This window comes from Xiphophorus couchianus, chromosome 17 (genome assembly GCF_001444195.1).
Source record: "Xiphophorus couchianus chromosome 17, X_couchianus-1.0, whole genome shotgun sequence".
Taxonomy (NCBI): Eukaryota; Metazoa; Chordata; class Actinopteri; order Cyprinodontiformes; family Poeciliidae; genus Xiphophorus; species Xiphophorus couchianus.
This window is the reverse complement of record NC_040244.1, coordinates 52,289-70,464: the sequence shown is the minus strand read 5'-3', so window position 1 is coordinate 70,464 and position 18,176 is coordinate 52,289. Positions and strand designations below refer to the sequence as shown.

General features: G+C 46.8%; 3 protein-coding genes across 8 annotated transcripts in view; 1 reads left to right on the top strand and 2 right to left on the bottom strand.

Annotated features, from left to right (window-relative positions):
* Positions 1 to 18,176, top strand: part of LOC114161221 (coiled-coil domain-containing protein 136) — a 34,514-nt gene that overhangs the window by 1,290 nt on the left and 15,048 nt on the right. Inside the window, exons 2-4 of one of the 2 annotated variants that reach the window (XM_028044401.1) lie at positions 260 to 321; positions 7,152 to 7,555; positions 7,637 to 7,787. The gene's annotated coding sequence lies outside the window, so the exon portion shown is untranslated. Of the gene's footprint in view, positions 1 to 259; positions 322 to 7,151; positions 7,556 to 7,636; positions 7,788 to 18,176 lie in introns of those variants that run through there. The other variant, XM_028044400.1, reaches the window with a different exon arrangement.
* Positions 85 to 11,602, bottom strand: cdhr5-rs (cadherin-related family member 5, related sequence). Of its 5 annotated transcripts, XM_028044395.1 has the most exons (15): positions 8,860 to 11,602; positions 5,963 to 6,042; positions 5,679 to 5,887; positions 5,554 to 5,610; positions 5,391 to 5,483; positions 5,204 to 5,290; positions 4,983 to 5,093; positions 4,664 to 4,828; positions 4,111 to 4,201; positions 3,919 to 4,025; positions 3,639 to 3,839; positions 3,440 to 3,562; positions 2,252 to 2,330; positions 1,952 to 2,142; positions 85 to 900 (listed from the first exon to the last, which is right to left on the bottom strand). In XM_028044395.1, the coding sequence occupies exons 2-15, from the start codon at positions 6,027 to 6,029 to the stop codon at positions 535 to 537; spliced, it is 1,947 nt and encodes a 648-aa protein (XP_027900196.1). In that variant the 5' UTR covers positions 6,030 to 6,042; positions 8,860 to 11,602; the 3' UTR covers positions 85 to 534. The 5 variants fall into 5 exon arrangements, with proteins under 5 accessions (XP_027900196.1, XP_027900193.1, XP_027900195.1 ...); XM_028044392.1 differs by having other exon boundaries at positions 5,679 to 6,042; XM_028044394.1 differs by lacking the exon at positions 8,860 to 11,602 and having other exon boundaries at positions 5,963 to 7,145.
* drd4-rs (dopamine receptor D4 related sequence) lies at positions 11,719 to 18,157 on the bottom strand. The gene is made up of 5 exons (XM_028044409.1): positions 18,052 to 18,157; positions 16,224 to 16,501; positions 16,030 to 16,142; positions 13,814 to 14,478; positions 11,719 to 12,289 (listed from the first exon to the last, which is right to left on the bottom strand). Exons 2-5 carry the CDS (start codon positions 16,461 to 16,463, stop codon positions 12,087 to 12,089), a joined length of 1,221 nt encoding a protein of 406 aa, XP_027900210.1. The 5' UTR covers positions 16,464 to 16,501; positions 18,052 to 18,157; the 3' UTR covers positions 11,719 to 12,086.

Here is an 18,176-nt window from a genome sequence, read left to right as displayed (position 1 = left end):
TCTTTTATTACTTTTAAAATATTTATGTTTTTCTGGCTACTGATCAGATTCATGAAGATCCAGTAGAAACATGAACAAAGTTCATTTGGAGTTCAACTGATGTTTTTATTCCCATCTGAAACGAGGGCCAGACCTTTGGTTCCTAGTGTCACCAGGGAGATTTAATCAGCAGAACTTCTCAGAAGATCCAATCAGAACCATACAGATGGAAAAAGGAAACAGGATTTCATTCTGTTATTTGCGTTTGTCTCCACCTCAGGATGCAGGGCACAGAGCCAGCTCGCTTGGGTCCCCTGGTGGTCGCTCTGCTCACTACTGCAGGTACAGTTAAAGTCTCAGGGGAAAATCTTCCTGTTTTTGTACCACAATGTTTTTTTACACATAAATTAAACATGTTTTTATTCATAAGTAATTTCTGAAGGCATTTTTCATTCAAAGTACTAAAAACAAAGAGAGTATGAGTTTAAATCTGCCCATCAATCACACATTGCGTGTCCCAGGCAGTCTTAATCTGTGATTGACTGGAACAATCTTTCAAGTGTCCTCCTTTGATTGGTCAATGTTAATGTCCTCGTCACTCTGGGGCATCCCAGCATGGACCTGCAGGCCTGCAGTGACGTCAGGTGACCTCGCCCAGCCGGACGCCACACCTGCAGGTTTCTCTACCACGACGAACATATCCGTCTGGAAGCGGCAGCGGCCTGCCGGATCGCTGAGAGAGACCTCCGAGGATGGAGACTGAGGTCTGGACCTGCTGTCTGCTGCTGAGGAGGAGGAAGTTGGAGGAGGAAGAGACTGCCTACGGATGTAGAGACCCTGTCTGCCGTGGAAGCTGCCTGACCGCAAGGAGGCTTGGCGACGGAGAGCCTCGTCCATGAAGCCTGGAGACCTGGAACTCACCTGAAGGTTAGAGAAGAACCGCAGAGGATCAGTCTGAGGACGAAGAAACATCACCAGCATCCTCCTGCTGGGGACATCATGGCTACAGGGTACCATCATGTCCTCAAATGAAGGGAGATATCTCCCTACAGCTGGGACATTCTGCAGATGAAGTCATCAGTGGTGCATCATCCTCCTGGTTGGAGGATGAATGGAAGCTGAAGAGGAAAAGGGGAACCCAAAGCTGACCTTTGACCTCTCCAACACCCAGACTCCAGTGTTGGTGCTCAGCAGTTAGCGGGTCTGTGGTACCAAAATCGGTGTGGGTCGGTTTTCACCGTTAACACTAGGTTGATCAGAACCGTTTGCTGACCCTCTTGTAGACTGGAGCAGTGGTTCAGAGACGTCTCCATCGTCTGTTTTATGGTACTCCCGGATCTTCTAAAGGTTCTGAATCTTTTTCATAGTCAATGTTTGTTTGCCAATCAGCTGCTGCAGATCATTCATCTTAAATGGTTCTGTTAGATCATTTAAGATGGTCCAACAGAACCCAACAGAATCTGGCGGACCAGGGTTCTGAGGTTCCTCACGGGGTGATGGTGATAGGAGTTTGCCCGGTAGTCAGTGCGTCGGTGATTTGATGATGTTCACCCATCTTGCCTGCTGATGGGTGAGCAGGGCCCAATAGGTGTCGTTGTTGTATTGCAGCCTTGCTTCTGTCAGGCTGGCCCAGAGCAGCTGTGGCTACCATCCAGTAGCTTTCCACCATCAAATAGTGAATGACTGACTGTAGTGTGAAGCGCTTTGGAGTCCTCTGGACTTGACAAAGTGCTTTACAAGTACCGGCCATTTCCCATTTACAACCATCATGTAAACATCTGGTGTGAAGGTTGGACTGTCAGCTTCGTCTGGTTTCACTTCCTCTTCAGGAAATGTGTCGTCTTCTGCTCCCTGACGCTGCAGCCGCTTTTCCACAGCTCTTTGCTGTCAGGACAACCAGCTTTGTTCCCAAAGCTCTTCGAAACAAAAATATCTCAGTGAATTCAGTAGAACTCGGTTATTTGATCTTCACCTTATGGTGCTGTAAGGTTGTGGTGGCTGGCAGGACATCAGCTTCCTGCGGCCGGCGCCTTCGCACGAATCGAAGCAGCAGAAACAGGAAGGCTGACAGAAATGTCAGCAGAATCAGCGCTGCGATTCCTCCTGCCAACCTGCTGTCCACATCCCCAAATAGCTGTTGCTCTGTGAACGCACCATGAGGCACTGGAACAGAAGGAACGTGTCAGTAAACGCACCATGAGACACCAACAGAACAAGTTGCACCAGAACGCCAGTGAGTAAGCACACCGGCAGGCTCCCAGACTGTTCTCACCTGCCTGTCCTCGTTGCAGGACTTCAATGTCCACTGAAGCTGAAGCTTCTTCTCCTGATTCTTCATCCCTGGCAACAACCTGGAAGTCAACATTCAGAGCATTAACCGTGTGAGAACGTGTGAGCTCCAGAACAGAGAAACTAAAAGCTCAGCAGGTCGAGGCGAGGAGCGTGGTTCGATTCAGCACCGTTTAGTAGAGGAGCTCAAAGGAAAGAGAAGAGAACTTGACAGTTTTGTATCAGAAGAAAGTGAAATTTGATCAGATTCCTTTATCTAAAGCTCGTGGAAAAAGTTGCCAGTCCAACAACACGGTTCAGAATATTTCAGGCAGAGCTGAGCAGCAGAGAGACCAGCTGCTGCCTCGTCTCTATCAGGTTTCCTTCATTATTATTGTAATGTTTCAGGAGCAACTCAGATAAAAACTGATTTATAAACCTGGAGGGAAATGGGTCGAGGCAAAAGGTTCTGATTGTTGATTCTATCTTGCTTTGTGTTTCTGTGTTTGTAATGATGTAAAGCACTTTGAAATGCCTTGCTGCTGAAATGTGCTATACACATAAAATTTGATTGATTGATTGATTGGAGTGGTTCTGACAAAGATCCATAATTCAGCTTGTTAACCTGTTTAGATGCTGTGCTGGTTCTGATCAGGTGGAACCAGATCCTGGTTCTGTTGGACCAACGGAGCGTTTATCCGCCTGTCAACGGTAGTCAATGAAGTTATCAGAGTTTGAATCCATGTCAGACAAATATACCGACCCGGTTCTGGTTCTGGTCAGAACCAGGATCTGGTTTGGGTTCTGAGTTTCTCCACAGGGGCTCCCTTAGTTTTCTGAGCTGTAACTGCAGAAACATTCCTCCACGGAGAGGTTTTCCCTCCACAGAACTTTGGTTCTGATCGGGTCGGTTTCCTCCAGAACCCGAGGACGGACTGGGAGACGTTGTGGAGTTCTCTGCAGTGTTCTGTGATGTTTTCAACCTGCAGCCCATGTGACTGACTGTCCTCCAGAGATAAAAGTGTGCTGATTGTCCTGCAGGTGGAGCTGGAGTGGATTCACGCTGGGAAGCTTTTAGTCTCCTGCTGCTTCTGCTGTTTGACTTTCTGCCTCCACATGAGAACCAGGAGATGGACCAAACATCACACCTCACTGGGTTTTCTAACATCAGTTCAGGTGTGATCGAACTCGCCTGCAGAATGTGTCTGTCAAAGGCCCTCAGCTGGTCCGTCCGGGCGATCAGAACCCCCTCCTGGGTCACCTGGTACAGTCGGGATGGCGGATGGAGGAAGAACCGGATGTTTGGGTTCACTCCCTGCTTTTGGACAGCAGTGATGAGTGGACAGGTGGGACTAAGGTGAGAGTACAGGAGGGCCTATATGCTTTCTTACATCAGAGAAATCCTGGTCAGATACCTGGACCTGCAACACCTGGTTCCCATAGGTGGAAACGATGGAGGCGGGGCTTGAGCTCTGGATGATGAAGCCTTTGAAGGTGGTTGTGTTAAAGACTGGCGGGAAGGAGTTCTCACTGAGAACCCTGACCACAACTGTGGCCACGCTGTACTTTAACCGGTCCTCTACCTGACACACCTGGACAGCAGCGGAAACGGCCTGATCAGAAACACGATAGGGAGACTGGAACAAAAAGTGAAGGAAGTGCTGCTGTTACCATGACGATGAGCGTGAAGTTTGCTCCTGGCTGACGCTCGTCTACAGCTCTGGTTAGCCTGATCTCACCTGTCCTGTTGTCCATCACAAACCTGTCATGATTGTCACCTGTGGGCTCCAAAACACACTTGGTCACTGCTGGTCAGCTTTTCAGAGCTGTCATGTTGAGATAATAACGCAGACTTCTGCTCACCTGACAGGATCGTATACATGAGAGGAGCATTGATGCCTCGATCGCCATCCCTGGCTCTGATTGGACCAGGAGAAAACTCCAGAACCGAGTCCTGAAAGGGGAAATTGGCACACCTGGAAACTCAGGCTGTGTTGGCAGCTAAACCAAAATAAAATTTCCGCCTGTGATCTTTCTGTCACAGGTTCTCCTCTTAGGCTCCAAATGTGCTCAAAGAAAACAAATGTTTAAAATGGTGTCTGCTGTAAAACGACCCCACCCATCTGTCTACCTGACAATATCTGGTTTGTCCAATCATGTTGCAAGGCTAAAACTGAGGCCTTCCTTTCCTCTCCAGAACCTCCTGGTGGGCCCTAATCTGCAGGGAGTTCTGGTTCTCCTCCTCGGAAACCTTGATAGGGGACATCACCGGATCTTTCTCTCCTCTGTCGGTGCTTTGGTTTAAACATCACATCCCAATCAATAAAACGGCCGGGTTCTGTTCTGGTCTTCATAGACCAACAGTCATTCCTTTACCAGAACCGGTGTTTTGGCTGCACCTGTTGCTGCTGTTTACCTGGTGTTTTTGTGTGATGTTGGCTGTGTAGATTGGGTTCATGCAGATCGGGACTCCTGGGGACACAGGTGTGCAGGGCAGGAAGTGAGGATACTGGTCGTCAACATCCTCAATGTTGATGGTGAGGACAGTGGAGATGTTGAACTTCTCCTCAGTGTTTGATTCCTTCAAACAGAACCGCCCACGGACTCTCATCATCATATTGACTACACATTGACACTTTGACTATAATGACGTCAAATCATCTGAATTTCTTCTTCATGTAGTGCAATTTGTAACGTTGGACTCTTCCTAGACCTGTTTACAACTGAAATTTCACCTGGGCCCACATGATGATCTGTAGCCGAGTTCTGCTTTCATAGTCCAGAGGTTTGCTCAGCACCACTTTCCCACTGTTGGGCAAGTCGATCCTGAAGAACCATGCATCTTCCTGCAGGTAACAGACAACAGGTGATGCAACTTTCCTGACAAAGGTTTGCTTTGCAGAATGAATCCTGAAACTTTGATGCTGAATGGGCCAGAAGTAGATGGGGATCCTACCGAGGATTGGTCGATGATGTAGCTGATCATATCTCCATCTGAGTCGACAGCCTTCACAGTGAAAACCACAGAGTTTACTGCTGCAACCTGCAGAAGAATGAAGGAGTGACATGTAAGTGGTTCCTGGACAGGACAATCTGTCGGATCATACAGGTTCTCCTGAAATCCATTTGTTGAGATGTTTCACCTCGCTGATGATGAACGGTTGGATGGTCTCCTCCAGGAACTTTGGTTTGTTGTCATTTTCATTCAGAATCTCCACGAGAATCCTGTAGTGGCTCTGAAACCAGTTTACATTGTCTTACTGGACTGACTGGTGTGTGTATTCTGGTCGTGTTCTCTGAACTTACTTGTTTGATATCGTCCTCATAACAGGTGAGCTCGGCGATCAGAAACGGACCCAGAACCTGAGAAACAAAGACGCTTTGGTTAATCAGACATGCTGGACGGTGTTTTAGGGGCGTCTGAGCCGTACCTCTCGGTCCAGGACTCTGGATGCAGACGAGTTGAGTCTGATGGTTCGACCTTCTAAGTAGAACCAGTTGGCATTCGGTCCGGTCAGGCACAGACGCACGGTGTTGGCTCTTGGGTCAGATCTGATGCTGATGTGTGAGATGAACTGACCCACTGGACTGTTCTCCCTGACAGACGCAAAGATGTTGGAGCCAGCCGTACACAGACTAGCTAAGGACCAAACAGAACCAGCAGTTGATGTACTGAAGCAACACCCATGACTAACGATGTAGTAAATGTTCTTACCTGTAGCAACATGGCAGGAAACTCTGAGAACAAGCTGCCACAGCAGCAGACAGAACATCCATGACATTTTCTTCCTTTACCTGTTTACGAAAGAAGCCATTGGATCAGAATATCTGGGTTCCAGCAGATGAAGCTCGACTCTAAAACACACTTTTTTTTAACTCTCTTGCTCTGAGTGAAGGCGGACGCTTTTTTCCTCTGCTCCATCCCTGCCCTGCTTGCTCTGTTTTTGTCTTTTTCTATATTTTTGGAGCCTTTCTTTGCACATCCTCCAAATCTACAAATTAGGGTCTGGTCAACCGGTCTCTCAATGCAATTGATCAAATTTTCTCGATGAGAAGACTGGGCGCAGGAGAGCCCTCTTGTCCTGCCGGGACACACCCGGCGGGATTCACCCTTGATTTATTCATGATAACCGGATTTCTGCTGTTTGGAGCTTGCGGATACCTAACTTATCTACAAATTTGTGACGGACTTGGCTGAACTAGCGAACACTCAGACTGTTTGGATTGTGTGGACAGAGATGCAAGTCTTTCCTTTGTTTGTATTTCCTTTTAAATCCTGTATAGCACTTTGTATTGCCTTGTTGCTGAAAATGTGCTATATAAATAAAATGACCTTTACATCAACAGATCATCGTCTGTATCAGCAGCTCTAGAAAAGGAGCAAGTTGTTCTCTGGAACATAAAAAATCCTATTCTGGATTAAGGTTCATTCCTGACTTTATTTATGGTGTTAAAATGATGATCTAAGATATGCACGCCTTAAGACAGCCATGACACTTCTTATAAACCCAGGAAGGGTCAAAGGTAATCTCCACACTATTTGGAGTCCCAAGATTATTCCCAACAGGAAAACATCTTAGGTGTCCAGCAGATTCATCCCAAGGTCAGAGCAGGAGCAGAGGTCAGAGAAATGACAGGAACAGGTCTCATCCTGTAGAGAGAACAAGACCACTACTGGTCACGACCCTGAAAAAGCCTCATCTCTCTAGAAACAAGATGGCTGCCGGACTGAGGTTAGCCAGGAAGGACAAACCTTCTGACCAGAATCCTCGAGTCGATGTGAGTCCATCTGTCCAACCTCTGAAGCTTGGTCCAAACCGGGTCATCAATAGAAGTGTGATCTACAGCAGAATGGAATAGTCAAAGTCCAGACCTCAGCTTGACAGAATGTTTTTCTTCTCCAGGATTGTCCTGCATGTTCAGATCTGCTGTGTTTCAGCGGGTCAGTGGTGTCCTGCGGTGGGGACGGCAGGAGGTCAAAGCTGCCTGAGTCACGCTCGTTAATGAGAACGTGAGTAAACTGGAGACGAGTCGGGGCGCTCTGCTCGTCTTCATCACAAGCCGTGAGCTTCAGCATGCGCTGCAGAACCTCTGCTGCTCAGTTCCGTCTGCTGCAGCAGCGAGGCATTCACTGACCACAAAGGAGAGTTCGCTCACAGCTTTCAGCTAACCACATTCCTTAGAAAGGATTTCTCTCCACTAAGTCCTTCATTGCAGGAGCTGCTTCACATTCCAGAAGTTAAAGTCCCTTCAGGACCAGCAGGAACCAGTAGAACCAGCTAAGCGTCTCCTGCTTTAACTGTGCAGGGTGAGGCAGAGTGATTGTCCCTGTTTTCACTCCACTGATACAAACAGCTGTTTAGTCCTTTAACTCCTGTCCATCCTGAAGGACGGACCTGATCACCAGCAGCGGCCGCTGGTTCGTCCTGCTGGAGACGTTCTGCTCCCAGTTCATACTGGGGAACATAGCAGCACCTGGTCCCGTCTGTCCACCCCTTCAGGCCACATCTGGTCATCAGCAACCTCTGCTTGTACTCCAGGTGAGTCAGGTTGGTGAGTCCATGTCAGCTGCTGCTGCCTGGCTCCAGGGCCGAGGCAGCTGCTGCAGGTTCGTGTTGGGAATTGTTCCCTCCATGGAACTTCAGATCTATTGAACAGCCTGAAATTAAACGGATGTCTTGGACTCTGGACTGCGGTTCAGGTCCCTTTAGTGTCTGCTGAACCACTTCTCTATTTATGACCTTTGACCTATGTATAGTCCACCTTTTTGTTTTCTGGCTGAAAAGCCAGAGTTTTATTTTAAATCTGGTATTTTAAATCCGTGCTCTCAGAGAAACAGGCCCACAGCATCATACGTCCTCCACCAAACCTGCCAGAGGACATGAGGGGACCTGCTGACCCGCCAGGAGGGTCACTTACTGATCTGATGACATCTGTTCCTGTCCCAGGGAGCTTATGTTTGTGATGGTAGGACAGGAAGCAGATGCAGGCAGTTTTGTCATGGTCGTCATGGTGATGCCACCCTTTGACTGTCTCTGTTGTCACCCAGGGAATCGACTTCAGTCCAGCCTGGACGTAGACCTCTGTGTCACATCACTGGCCTACTTAAAGCCCAGCAGGAGCGGAAATCACAGATTCATAATTTAAGATTCTAGACACTGACCAAATTACAAATATATTGTAGAAATTAGAATGAAATCCTCAGCTGCTTTATTGTGGACTATTAGATATGAAGCTGTTCACTAAATTAATGGAACAATAAAAGATGGAGAATCATTTTCGTCTTTGGTTCTTGATAAGCAAGAGATGAACTTCAATAAAGATAAAACAATAACAGACATGTGATTATGCAATATTGGAGGTTTTTAGTGACTGTTGAAAATAAAACAAACTTTTCTCATTATTTTGACATTTAGCATAAATAATTTAGTTCAGCTGATTTAGAGTCAAATGGAGAGAAAATAGGTTCCAAATGGCTGCAGTAGAACATGAACCCAGTAGGTTGAGTGCTGAATGAGCTGGTAGAACCAGAACCAGCAGGTACTGGCTGAACCAGCAGGAACCAGTACCAGTCCAGTAAAGCCTCACATGGCCATAAAGTAAAATTCTCACCTCTCCGTCCGGCTGGCCTACGGTTGGCTGCTGTCTCGGCCTCGCTGGCTGCGGACCTGATTTGTCACAGATTCATGTCTTCATGCTTTGGCTCCAGAGCTGGAAGGAGCTAGCTGTGTCACAGAAGTGTGTGTGTGTGTGTGTCAGAGAGTGTGTGAGGCAGCATTAGAGAGCTTATGCAGCATTAGTAAGCAGGATAAGTAGGGCAGCAGGAGCCTGTTAGTTCCACCTGCTGCTGCAGCGCCTCGCTGTCAGCTGATTATCAGCTCAGCTCGACTCTTTCACTACGTAATTAAACTCATTCTGGAAGTGAAATCCCAAAAACTATGTGGGTTTGATTATTGGATGTTGGTGGAAGGAAAAACTCCACCAAGTTCTGCTGTTACACTGGTTGGCTGGTTCTGGTCACATGAAGGCGGCCTGCTCTGATTGGACCACAGCGGCCCAACAGGCCTATGGGGGTTCTCCTGCTTCTGCTGATTAGCCTGAATTTACAGTCTTATGAAAAAGTAATACTTTAAAGTCTTAAATATTTTCATTTTCAAAAGTGTTTGGGTCAGCTATTTCAGTTATATTCCACCAGGACAATGAAGTTTATTGGATTCAATAGAAAATGTGCAACAAGCATGAAGAAAAGATTTGAGGGGTACCTCAACAGAAAAATCACATTAATATTTAGTAGACGCTCCTTTGCAAAAATAACTGCCTCTAGATTCTTCCTGTTCACTTTGGACCATTCCTCCTTACTAAATTTCACTTCAGTTGGGTTTGAATGCCGCCCAGCATGGACAGCCCGCTTCAAATTATCCCACAGATGGAGATGATATTCTGTCTGGGATGGCCTCTGCACAACAGTTTTTGTTCCTCTGCATGAATGCCTGAGTGGATTTGGATCATTGTCTGGTTAAAATATCCATCACCAGCATAACTTTGTAACTGATTCTTGAACATTATTCTCAATAATCTGCTGGTATTGAGTGGAATTCATGTGTCTCTCAACTTTAACAAGATTCCCAGTTCTGGCATTGACTACACAGCTCCAAAGCATGATGGGAGCTCCACCTAATTTTACAGTGGGCAGCAAGTGTTTTTGGAATGCTGTGTTTCTGGCGCCATGCATCCGTCTGCAGCACCTTATCCCAAAATGTAGCTGGCTTGGTTGTGGCGTGCTTGCAGAAAAGGCTTCTGCCACATCACTCTCCCTCGCAGCCTCTTCTTGTTCAAAATGCACTGAATTGATGAACGATGCACAGTGACACCATCTGCAGCAAGATGAGGTCGTATGTCTGTGGCCTGTTCTTACCATTCTTCTTCTCTGCCTCTGATATTTTTCTTGACCTGCCACATCTGAGCTTAACTAGAACGGTGCCAGTGGTCTTAATCCTTACAGTGGAAACTGACAGCAATTACTTTTTGCATCCTTCCTCTAAATCATAGTGTTGATCTTTGTTTTCAGGTCATGTGACATTTGTTTTGACAGTCTTCACAGGAGATGCAAAGAGGAGAACAACTGGCCACCTTAAGTACTTTTTCTCATGATTGTATACACCTGTCTATGAAGTTCAAATCTTAATGAGCTTTCCAAATCAATTTTTGTTCCAATAAATGAGTGATAAGTAGATAAAACATTAAAATCAACAACATAACAAGGGTGCCTACATTTCTGCACCCTATCAAATTTTGTTTAAATGATATGGCATATTTTCTGTTAGTCCACTAACCCTCATGTTAATACTGAAATACCACTGTGCCCATCAGTTATTTGATATATCAAATTGAAATAGCTGATCCAAACACCCAAAGATTTGCAAATGAAAATATTTAAGATTATCAGGGGGTCCCCAAAGATTTTCTGTAAATATTTCTGGTTATACTTCCTTGTTTTCATTTTTGCTTGACCCAGACTCTGCTTCCTCACTCACTGTAGCTTTAGATACTAAAAACCTGCACATTTAGTGTCCAGCATAGTCTTGGTGAAATTAGGTAAACGCTCATAGTTTTTTTCCCTACAAAGAGCCCTGTTGCCCCTGGGGGCATCCCCCACACATTGAAAAGCCCTGCAGTAAGACATTTCAGCCGCCTGCCTATATCCTAGGAACCAGGGCGCTGGAGACCTCTGCACCTCCACAGCCAGTTGGTTTCCAGAACCAGAGGTGGACCCACTGAACCAGGAGCGACTCGGATCCCAGATGCTGATTTTGAAATCTTTCGACTCTGAAGCAGAAAGAGGTTCTGGTTGTGGTTCTGTCAACAGGTTCTGCCTCCTCATACAGTTAAAGGTTAACTTGTCCAGATGACATTTTGCTGTCTCAGCTGAGTCTTTGTCCTGCTGCTCTGACCTTTAATCCGCCTCTCAGGACGAAGTCTCAGGTTCTGCTGACCTCAGATCCGTTCCAGGCGCTTCGCGGCTCGTGACTCAGAACAAAGGAGTGGGTTTGGGATGTTCTGCCCCCAAGACGTGTTATTCCACAGTGGATCATGGAGGGACTGAAACGGATTCCAGGCCTGGGAATGTGATTCATCTCAACAGAAAGCCTTGTGCTCCAGAGCAGCACAGAGGAAACAGGCTTATCCGGAACCAGCAACAGAACTTCTCTCTGCAAAACATGATCTTCACACCTGCTGTTGTGTCTGACTCTGGTCCTGCCCTAAGTCGAGATGAGGACAGGCAAAGAGGACTCTTAAAGAAGAGTCTTTGGACCAGACAGGAAGTTTTACTTTACCTGAACAACAGGTACTTTACCTTTACCTGGTTATATCTGAACAACAGATATAACCAGGCCTTCTTCAATCCTCTGTGTTGGTTTGCTTTAGGATGGAGCCAACTGGCCTCCAAACCCAGAAGACATTTAGCTGTAGTTAGTTTTGTTCTTCACTTCTTTATTGTTTTAGTTGTCCAGAAGGAGAACATCAGTTTCAGTTGCATCCCATCATACCCATTTCACAGATTCAGCAGGTGCAAGTTACAAAACCTTCATCAAACATTCAGATTTCTGTTTGTCTGCAGCAAAAAGATGTCCACCCTGATCTGGAACAGAGTAAAAACATGGAACCACTCAGATACCTAGAAACGTCTGTCCAATATCTGATCCTCTGGGCAGCTCTAAGAAACACACTAAAAGAACTCTAAAAGAAGAGACTGTTTGACTTCAGAGGATTCAGACTCCAAGCAGGCGACTTCTGGATGTTCTGGAGAACGTTTGAGTTCATAGTCGACGCTTAAAGCGTCACGTCCGGCAGCAGAGCAGCCTGTGAAAGACGTTCCTGAACTCTGCATTGAAGATCGTGTAGATTATTGGGTTAACAGCACTGTTGACATAACCTAGCCATGTGACCACAGAAATAAGAGTGGGGCCGATGTTACAGGAACGGCATAACACCTTGGTGACATGGACGGTGAAGAAGGGCGTCCAGCAGGCCAGGAACACGCCTGAAATACAAAGACAGTCTGGCATCAGTCACAGAGGAGCAAAACTGCAGGCGCTTGATGCAGCTTCAGAGGAAGATGTGAATTTTATGCTCCTTGGTGTGAAGCTGGTTCCACACCAAGGAGCTCCAACAGTTTCTATTTTTACAGAAGCTACAGCTCAACTGAAGATCAGTTGGTGTCCTGTTGTCATTCTCAGGGAGAAACTGTTCTGTCCCATTTTGGGAGGCATTGTGGTCAACTAACACACAGAGAAACAAAGTATCATCAGTGGGTTTAAATACACTTGTCTGGCTCTGAATCTATTATTCTGACAGGTCAGATCTCCATGCTTCACCCAGGCCAGGTCCACTGACTCCAGTCTGCTCCCTGAACCTGGCTGGGCGTCTGAAAGGCTTTTAAACAAGCTGATGCTGACATCTAAGGTTCATCCCAGGTCATCTTCAGGTCTTTAAGACCTGGACTTTGACTGGACCATTGTTATGGATTCTGTCTTTTCCTGTATCACTTTTAGCCTCTTTTATCTGCTTACACACACACGCTTCAGCTCACATAACCATCCTTATGTGTGACTGCTGGGGGTCGCACATAAACAGACTGAAACTGACTAAACTGGCCTTTAGGGAGGGAACAGACTGCAGAGAAGAATAAAAAGCTAAACTCTCCAGTCTTCCGTCCATCAGCTGAGCTCAGTGGCCCGGTGCTGGATGGGGAATGTAACTCTGGTTCTGATCCATTTGGATGAGATTTATAGCATGTAAGATTTGATCATTTTTCGGCATTAAAGCCTGTTTCTATATAACCAGTCTCATTATTTCTCAAGGGAATTTACACCGAGGGGTTCTGGTTGGGTCCTGAAACTGGTAAACGGACTTGGTGGAGCACAGAGCCAGAAATGAATGAAGTCCAACACCATGAGAATGCCTTGCTCTGTTGTCGATGTGCTGCTGGGATCCTTGTCCCAGTATGGACCCAGTTTCAGGAGGCTGTCTGTGGAAGCTGCTCTCAGATGTCTGTCTGCATTAACTCTTAATTATGACCCTGCTGTTGATCGTCCCAAAACTGAACTCAGATTCTTTTCAGATGAATGAGGCAACCCCGGCTCGTTAGCTGGAGCTCTGCTGCTGCTTCACATGTGATCGTTGTCACTCTGGAGAAGATATCAAGCCGCACAATGAGGCAAACCTCCTGTGGTCCTGCAGCTGCTGCCTGGTCGTCTTCAGCCCTTTAGGCTCTAAGGTCAGAGACCTTCTCTTCACTTCTTGCAGAAGACATGTTTGGTGGTAGAGATGAACTCATCGTAACATGTGGAGCAGAACAGCCTGGCCATAGAGTGATGAGAACAAAGCTATACTTAACAGGATGATAAAGATGTATTTAAGGGTGGATTCTTCAGTTTTTAAAAATAATCTACTTAAATTCATTTAAAAAAAGAATTTTTTTCAAACATATTTGGTTCATCCTGATAGGAAATGTGTTCTAGGATTTTATGATTCAGTTTGAAGCCGTCCTGGTTCTGGTACTCACCAACAACGACCGGTAGAACCTTCATGGCCTTGCGCTCCCTCCCACTGACCCGGCTGGTCTTGCTGGTCCTTCGTCCTCTCTTAGTGGCGTTCTCTCTGCGACTGCTTCCCTCCCACCTTCCGGTGGGCTCGCCGTCCGACACACTGTCCATCTGAGTGGTCACCGGGTCGCTATCAGCTGCCATCACTGCCCCGTGCTGGTTTTCCTCTGTCAGCAGAGTCGCACATGGCGTTGCCATGGAGAATATGGATGGAGAGGTGGGGCTTATAGGAGGCACTGTATAAACAACCTTCTCCTGGCTACCAGGTGTGTCTTTAGCTCTACGCAGAGCCAAGGCCAGATGAGAAGAAAGACCTCTCCGGCCGACCCGATGGGCCTGGGACCGGCTCCGACTGCTCCAACGTCGCAGGCCGCGGAACATCCAGTAATAGAGGAAGAGCATGACTGGACAAGGCACGAAGAAGGAGCAGACTGATGAGTACACCACAAAATAATCATCCTCCAGCTTGCAGACCGTCGGATCCCGACCCGGCACCTGGTTCAGACCAAAGATGACTGGGCTGGCCACGCCTAGAGATAGGACCCAAGTTGCGGTGATGAGTGTCAGTTGGCGAACACTGAACTGATTTCTGTTGTATTTTAGGGGCACTACGACGGCGATGTACCTGCAATATAAGCAGACATACTTAATTCAGACTAAAGTTTAGAAGATCCCATGAAAGAAAGCAACACAGAGTTTACTGGATGCACTGAACTTTTCATCACACTGATAAGATGTTCTGAACTCTGACAGAATGGGTTCATATGTTCTCTCTCTTCTTTTAAGAGCTGCAGAAACATCTAGTCATGTGCAGTCCTCTGCTCAGCTGCTAGGCTTCAAATATAGCTTCTCACCCTTGGTCCTAAAAATATATATGTGTGGTCTCAACCATCTTTGATTCACTGAGGTGTTTTATTACATTTTTTAACACTTTGAAAGTTGTTAATTGGACCCATTTTCACTCATCAAACTGGAGCACCAGAAAAGAATCTGTTATCTCCATAACGAGCTGCAGTTTCATTTATTACCATGGAGATTGGATGAGAAAAGACCATTTTTCTGTCCCGTGAGCATCAATGTGATGTCTCTAGTAACATGTTTAATGGCCGAAGCTTTAAATTTCATTGTTGTGGATAATGAATTTCTAGAAAAGAGCTGTAGAGGATGATGACCATTTAAATGGAAATGTTTCCATTAAACCTGAAGGCTTCTGTCTGAAAATGTTAATGATGATTGGTGCCAGGCAGCTGCTAATTAGGTCTATAAAGAAGAAAGCAATTAGAAGCAAACAGTATCTGGATAGAAGCAGCATCAGGACCGAAGAGATGAAAGTTGAGCTGTTTGATGCACGAATCATAACCAGAGTCCATCCGTCCATCTGTCTGTCCGTCTTCTTCCATATGTACAAGGTTAGGGGAATCCAGAGGACAGCTTTAGACTCTCTAACCTCTGCTTGCAGGTTCCCAAAGTGTTCCAAGTCCAGAAGGGATATTTAGTCTGGTCAATGAGGCCTGGGTTCTGGCCTCTTTCATATCCCGTAAGGATGAGTCAGGGTAGGAACTAGATAGACAAGATACCAGAGTGTCACCTTTCAGTTTAGGTTTCCACCACTACATCTTTGAACAACACCTTCATTACTGTGGAAGAAACCCTGAGTGTCCTGCCACTCAGAACCAAGACAGCAAAACACCTGAACTCCTTCACATAGGGCAGAGTCTAACCTTGGACCAGAAGACAGCAGGCAGGGTTACTCTAGGGTTTAGGCCCTCAGGTTCCAAAACAGACTCTCTCCTTTCCACCACACCTTGAGAACTAGGCCATGGACACCTCAACCAGAACGAATGACAGAGATCCGACTTGAATGAGTTTAACCTGGAGAGCAAATGAGCTCAAACTTGCCCTGAAAATGTGAGAACAGCTTTCATTTGGTCACTTGTAGAAGGTATTGAGGTGAGCTTGGACACCCTCTGTAGTCTGCAGGTACACAGTCCAAAACACAGTAGGTGTTACCTGACAACCTCTCTATCGGAAGAGACAAACTTTGAGCTAAAGCATCTCTTCTTGAACCTTCACTCCCATGGCCTTCCTTGCTCCTCCCTGTCACCCTGCTTCAGATAAGAGAATATGTTGCATAACATGAAGGACGATGGGTTGGAAGGTTCCAGGAGCAACTTACCGGTCTACGCTGATGGCACACAAGTTCAAGATGGAGGCAGTGCAGAGCATCACATCCATGGTCATCAGAGCATCACAGATGGAGGTACTCAGAGTCCAGGTTCCTCCCAGGAACTACGAACAGTCACAGTTCACAGTTACAGTCGGTTCATCTTGAACATCATCACCTCTCCACCTCCAGAACATCTGACTGACCTCAGAATAGACGTAGAGCGGTAGCACGAGCACGGCCAGCAGCAGGTCGGCTACCGCCAGGCTGATGATGAAGTAGTTGGTGGCGGTCTTCAGAGAGCGCTCTGTGAGCACGCTCAGACACACCAGAACGTTTCCCAGGATGATGATGAGGATCAACAGGACACCAAGAACCAGGGCCAGGTAGTTGTAGTCCCTCATGCGAGCCTCTCCTGCAGGGCTGCCAAGTGTCACATTTTCCATGATGGAGAGCTGGGTTAGGGTTGGCCTGTAGCTTTCATCTGGAGAACATTGAGTCAGAGGGGTTGAAGGGTTAACAAGAGAATGATAGAGGAAGGGAGCTCACCTCACTGACACCCAATTAAAGTAATGGCTCAGAGGAATGACCAGAAACCCCAAAGCTTCACCCACAGAAGGTTAGCAGGTCAGACGTCATGACCCTGAACCAGTCTGGCTGCAGGGAGTAGCTGAAGAAGTCAATGTGAGTCCATCAGCTGAGGCTCGGTCCAAACTGGGTCAACAACAAACACAGCAGCAGAGCAACAATAGAATGGCCTAGTCAAAGTCTAGAGAACTATAGTCATTTGGGAACCAGCATGAGGGGACTGGATACCTTGAGACATGTTTGAAGGAAGAACGGGCAGAGCTGGACCGCCTCGTGGTGTCGTCTGGGTCAGAACCTCTGACCTGGACCAGCCGGTCCACCGAGGGTCTCATGAAACTTGGTAAGTAGGAGGTGCTGCAGCCCACCTGGCGCTGGGGGCTCTGATGGGTTGCAGCGCCTCCTCTTTGTCTCCTCTGACGAAGAGGAGAGTCATGTTGAGTCAGTAACCATAGCAACAGGCGTGAAGGCGGTTTCCTCCATGTGAAGTGATCATGCTAATCAGAGCATGGAAGACAGCGGGGGCGGAGCCTCAGCAGGTGTTCTCCAGGTATCAGCAGGACCATCATGGCAGATATGGATCTTATGTGCAGCAACAGGAAGTGACATAACGAAGCAATGAGGTCATCAGGTTATGACGTCACATGACACTGAGGTGTGTTTATAGTCCATAATCTTTTCATTAATATAAATTAGGAGCACATCTGTCACATCTGCTGTAATCTGATGAAGAGGAGGTGAGCTGGGGGAGGTCATCCTTTCACAATAAAAGCCTCCAGCATGACATGAATTTACATTAAAAATCAGGCAGAGAAAATGTCTGTGATTCACAAATGGGTCGAGGACCTGAACCCCGCAGAGACGGAAACAGCAGAACCCAAAGCTCCAACCAACCGGCCAATCAGAGACCAACCCCCCGACCCACTGCTTTGGAACCGGGTCGACTCCAGAGGTTTCTGAATGCCCCATAATTTCAACCAGGCTGATATCTGGACTTTGACTAGGCCCCTCCAGCAGCTTGGGCCTTCAGCACGCTCTAAAGGTTCTATTGTGTTTGGGATTGTTGTTCTGGTGACGACCCAGTTTGGACCAGCTAACAGAACCCGGGCCGGCCATCTCAAAGTCAGTCTGTCATCAGACGTTCGAGGAATCATAGTTATGTTTCCTGCCGTTTGCCAATAAAACTAAAAACTTAAAGATAATAAATAAGAACAAATAATAAAAACATTTTCCATAATCCATAAAAGACAACAATAATCCTGGAGGCATAGACAGTCCTCTGTCTGTCTGGACCTCCTGGTTCTAACATGGTTGGCCGGGTCAGAACTTCATGAAGTTCTGCTGCAGTGCCAGCCGGTTCTGGCTTTGATTGAATGAAAGTCGACATTTTAGCATTTCAGTAGAACGAGAACCAACAAAACGCAGTGAAAGAAGAAGAGTCAAACTCACAGTTTCAGAGCTTCCTCTCTGCCACTTCCTCCTCTTCTGTTTTTATTTCCTGTCTCTCATGTCTCTGGGTCCGTCCTGTCCATTCCGTCCGTCCATCTGTCCGTCCTCCACCTGTAGCTGCTCCC

What these genes read in the sequence shown, in the direction of transcription:
- cdhr5-rs (XM_028044392.1), bottom strand. Translation starts at nt 6,029, where the DNA reads ATGTCATGGATGTTCTGTCTGCTGCTGTGGCAGCTTGTTCTCAGAGTT. An exon ending in ACATCACACAAAAACACCAG is followed by an intron (nt 4,202 to 4,663) that starts GTAAACAGCAGC and finishes TTCCCCTTTCAG; the next exon opens with GACTCGGTTCTGGAGTTTTC. An exon ending in TTGACAGACACATTCTGCAG is followed by an intron (nt 2,331 to 3,439) that starts GCGAGTTCGATC and finishes GTTGACTTCCAG; the next exon opens with GTTGTTGCCAGGGATGAAGA.
- drd4-rs (XM_028044409.1), bottom strand. Translation starts at nt 16,463, where the DNA reads ATGGAAAATGTGACACTTGGCAGCCCTGCAGGAGAGGCTCGCATGAGG. An exon ending in CGCTCTACGTCTATTCTGAG is followed by an intron (nt 16,143 to 16,223) that starts GTCAGTCAGATG and finishes GACTGTTCGTAG; the next exon opens with TTCCTGGGAGGAACCTGGAC. An exon ending in TGTGCCATCAGCGTAGACCG is followed by an intron (nt 14,479 to 16,029) that starts GTAAGTTGCTCC and finishes CTTATATTGCAG; the next exon opens with GTACATCGCCGTCGTAGTGC.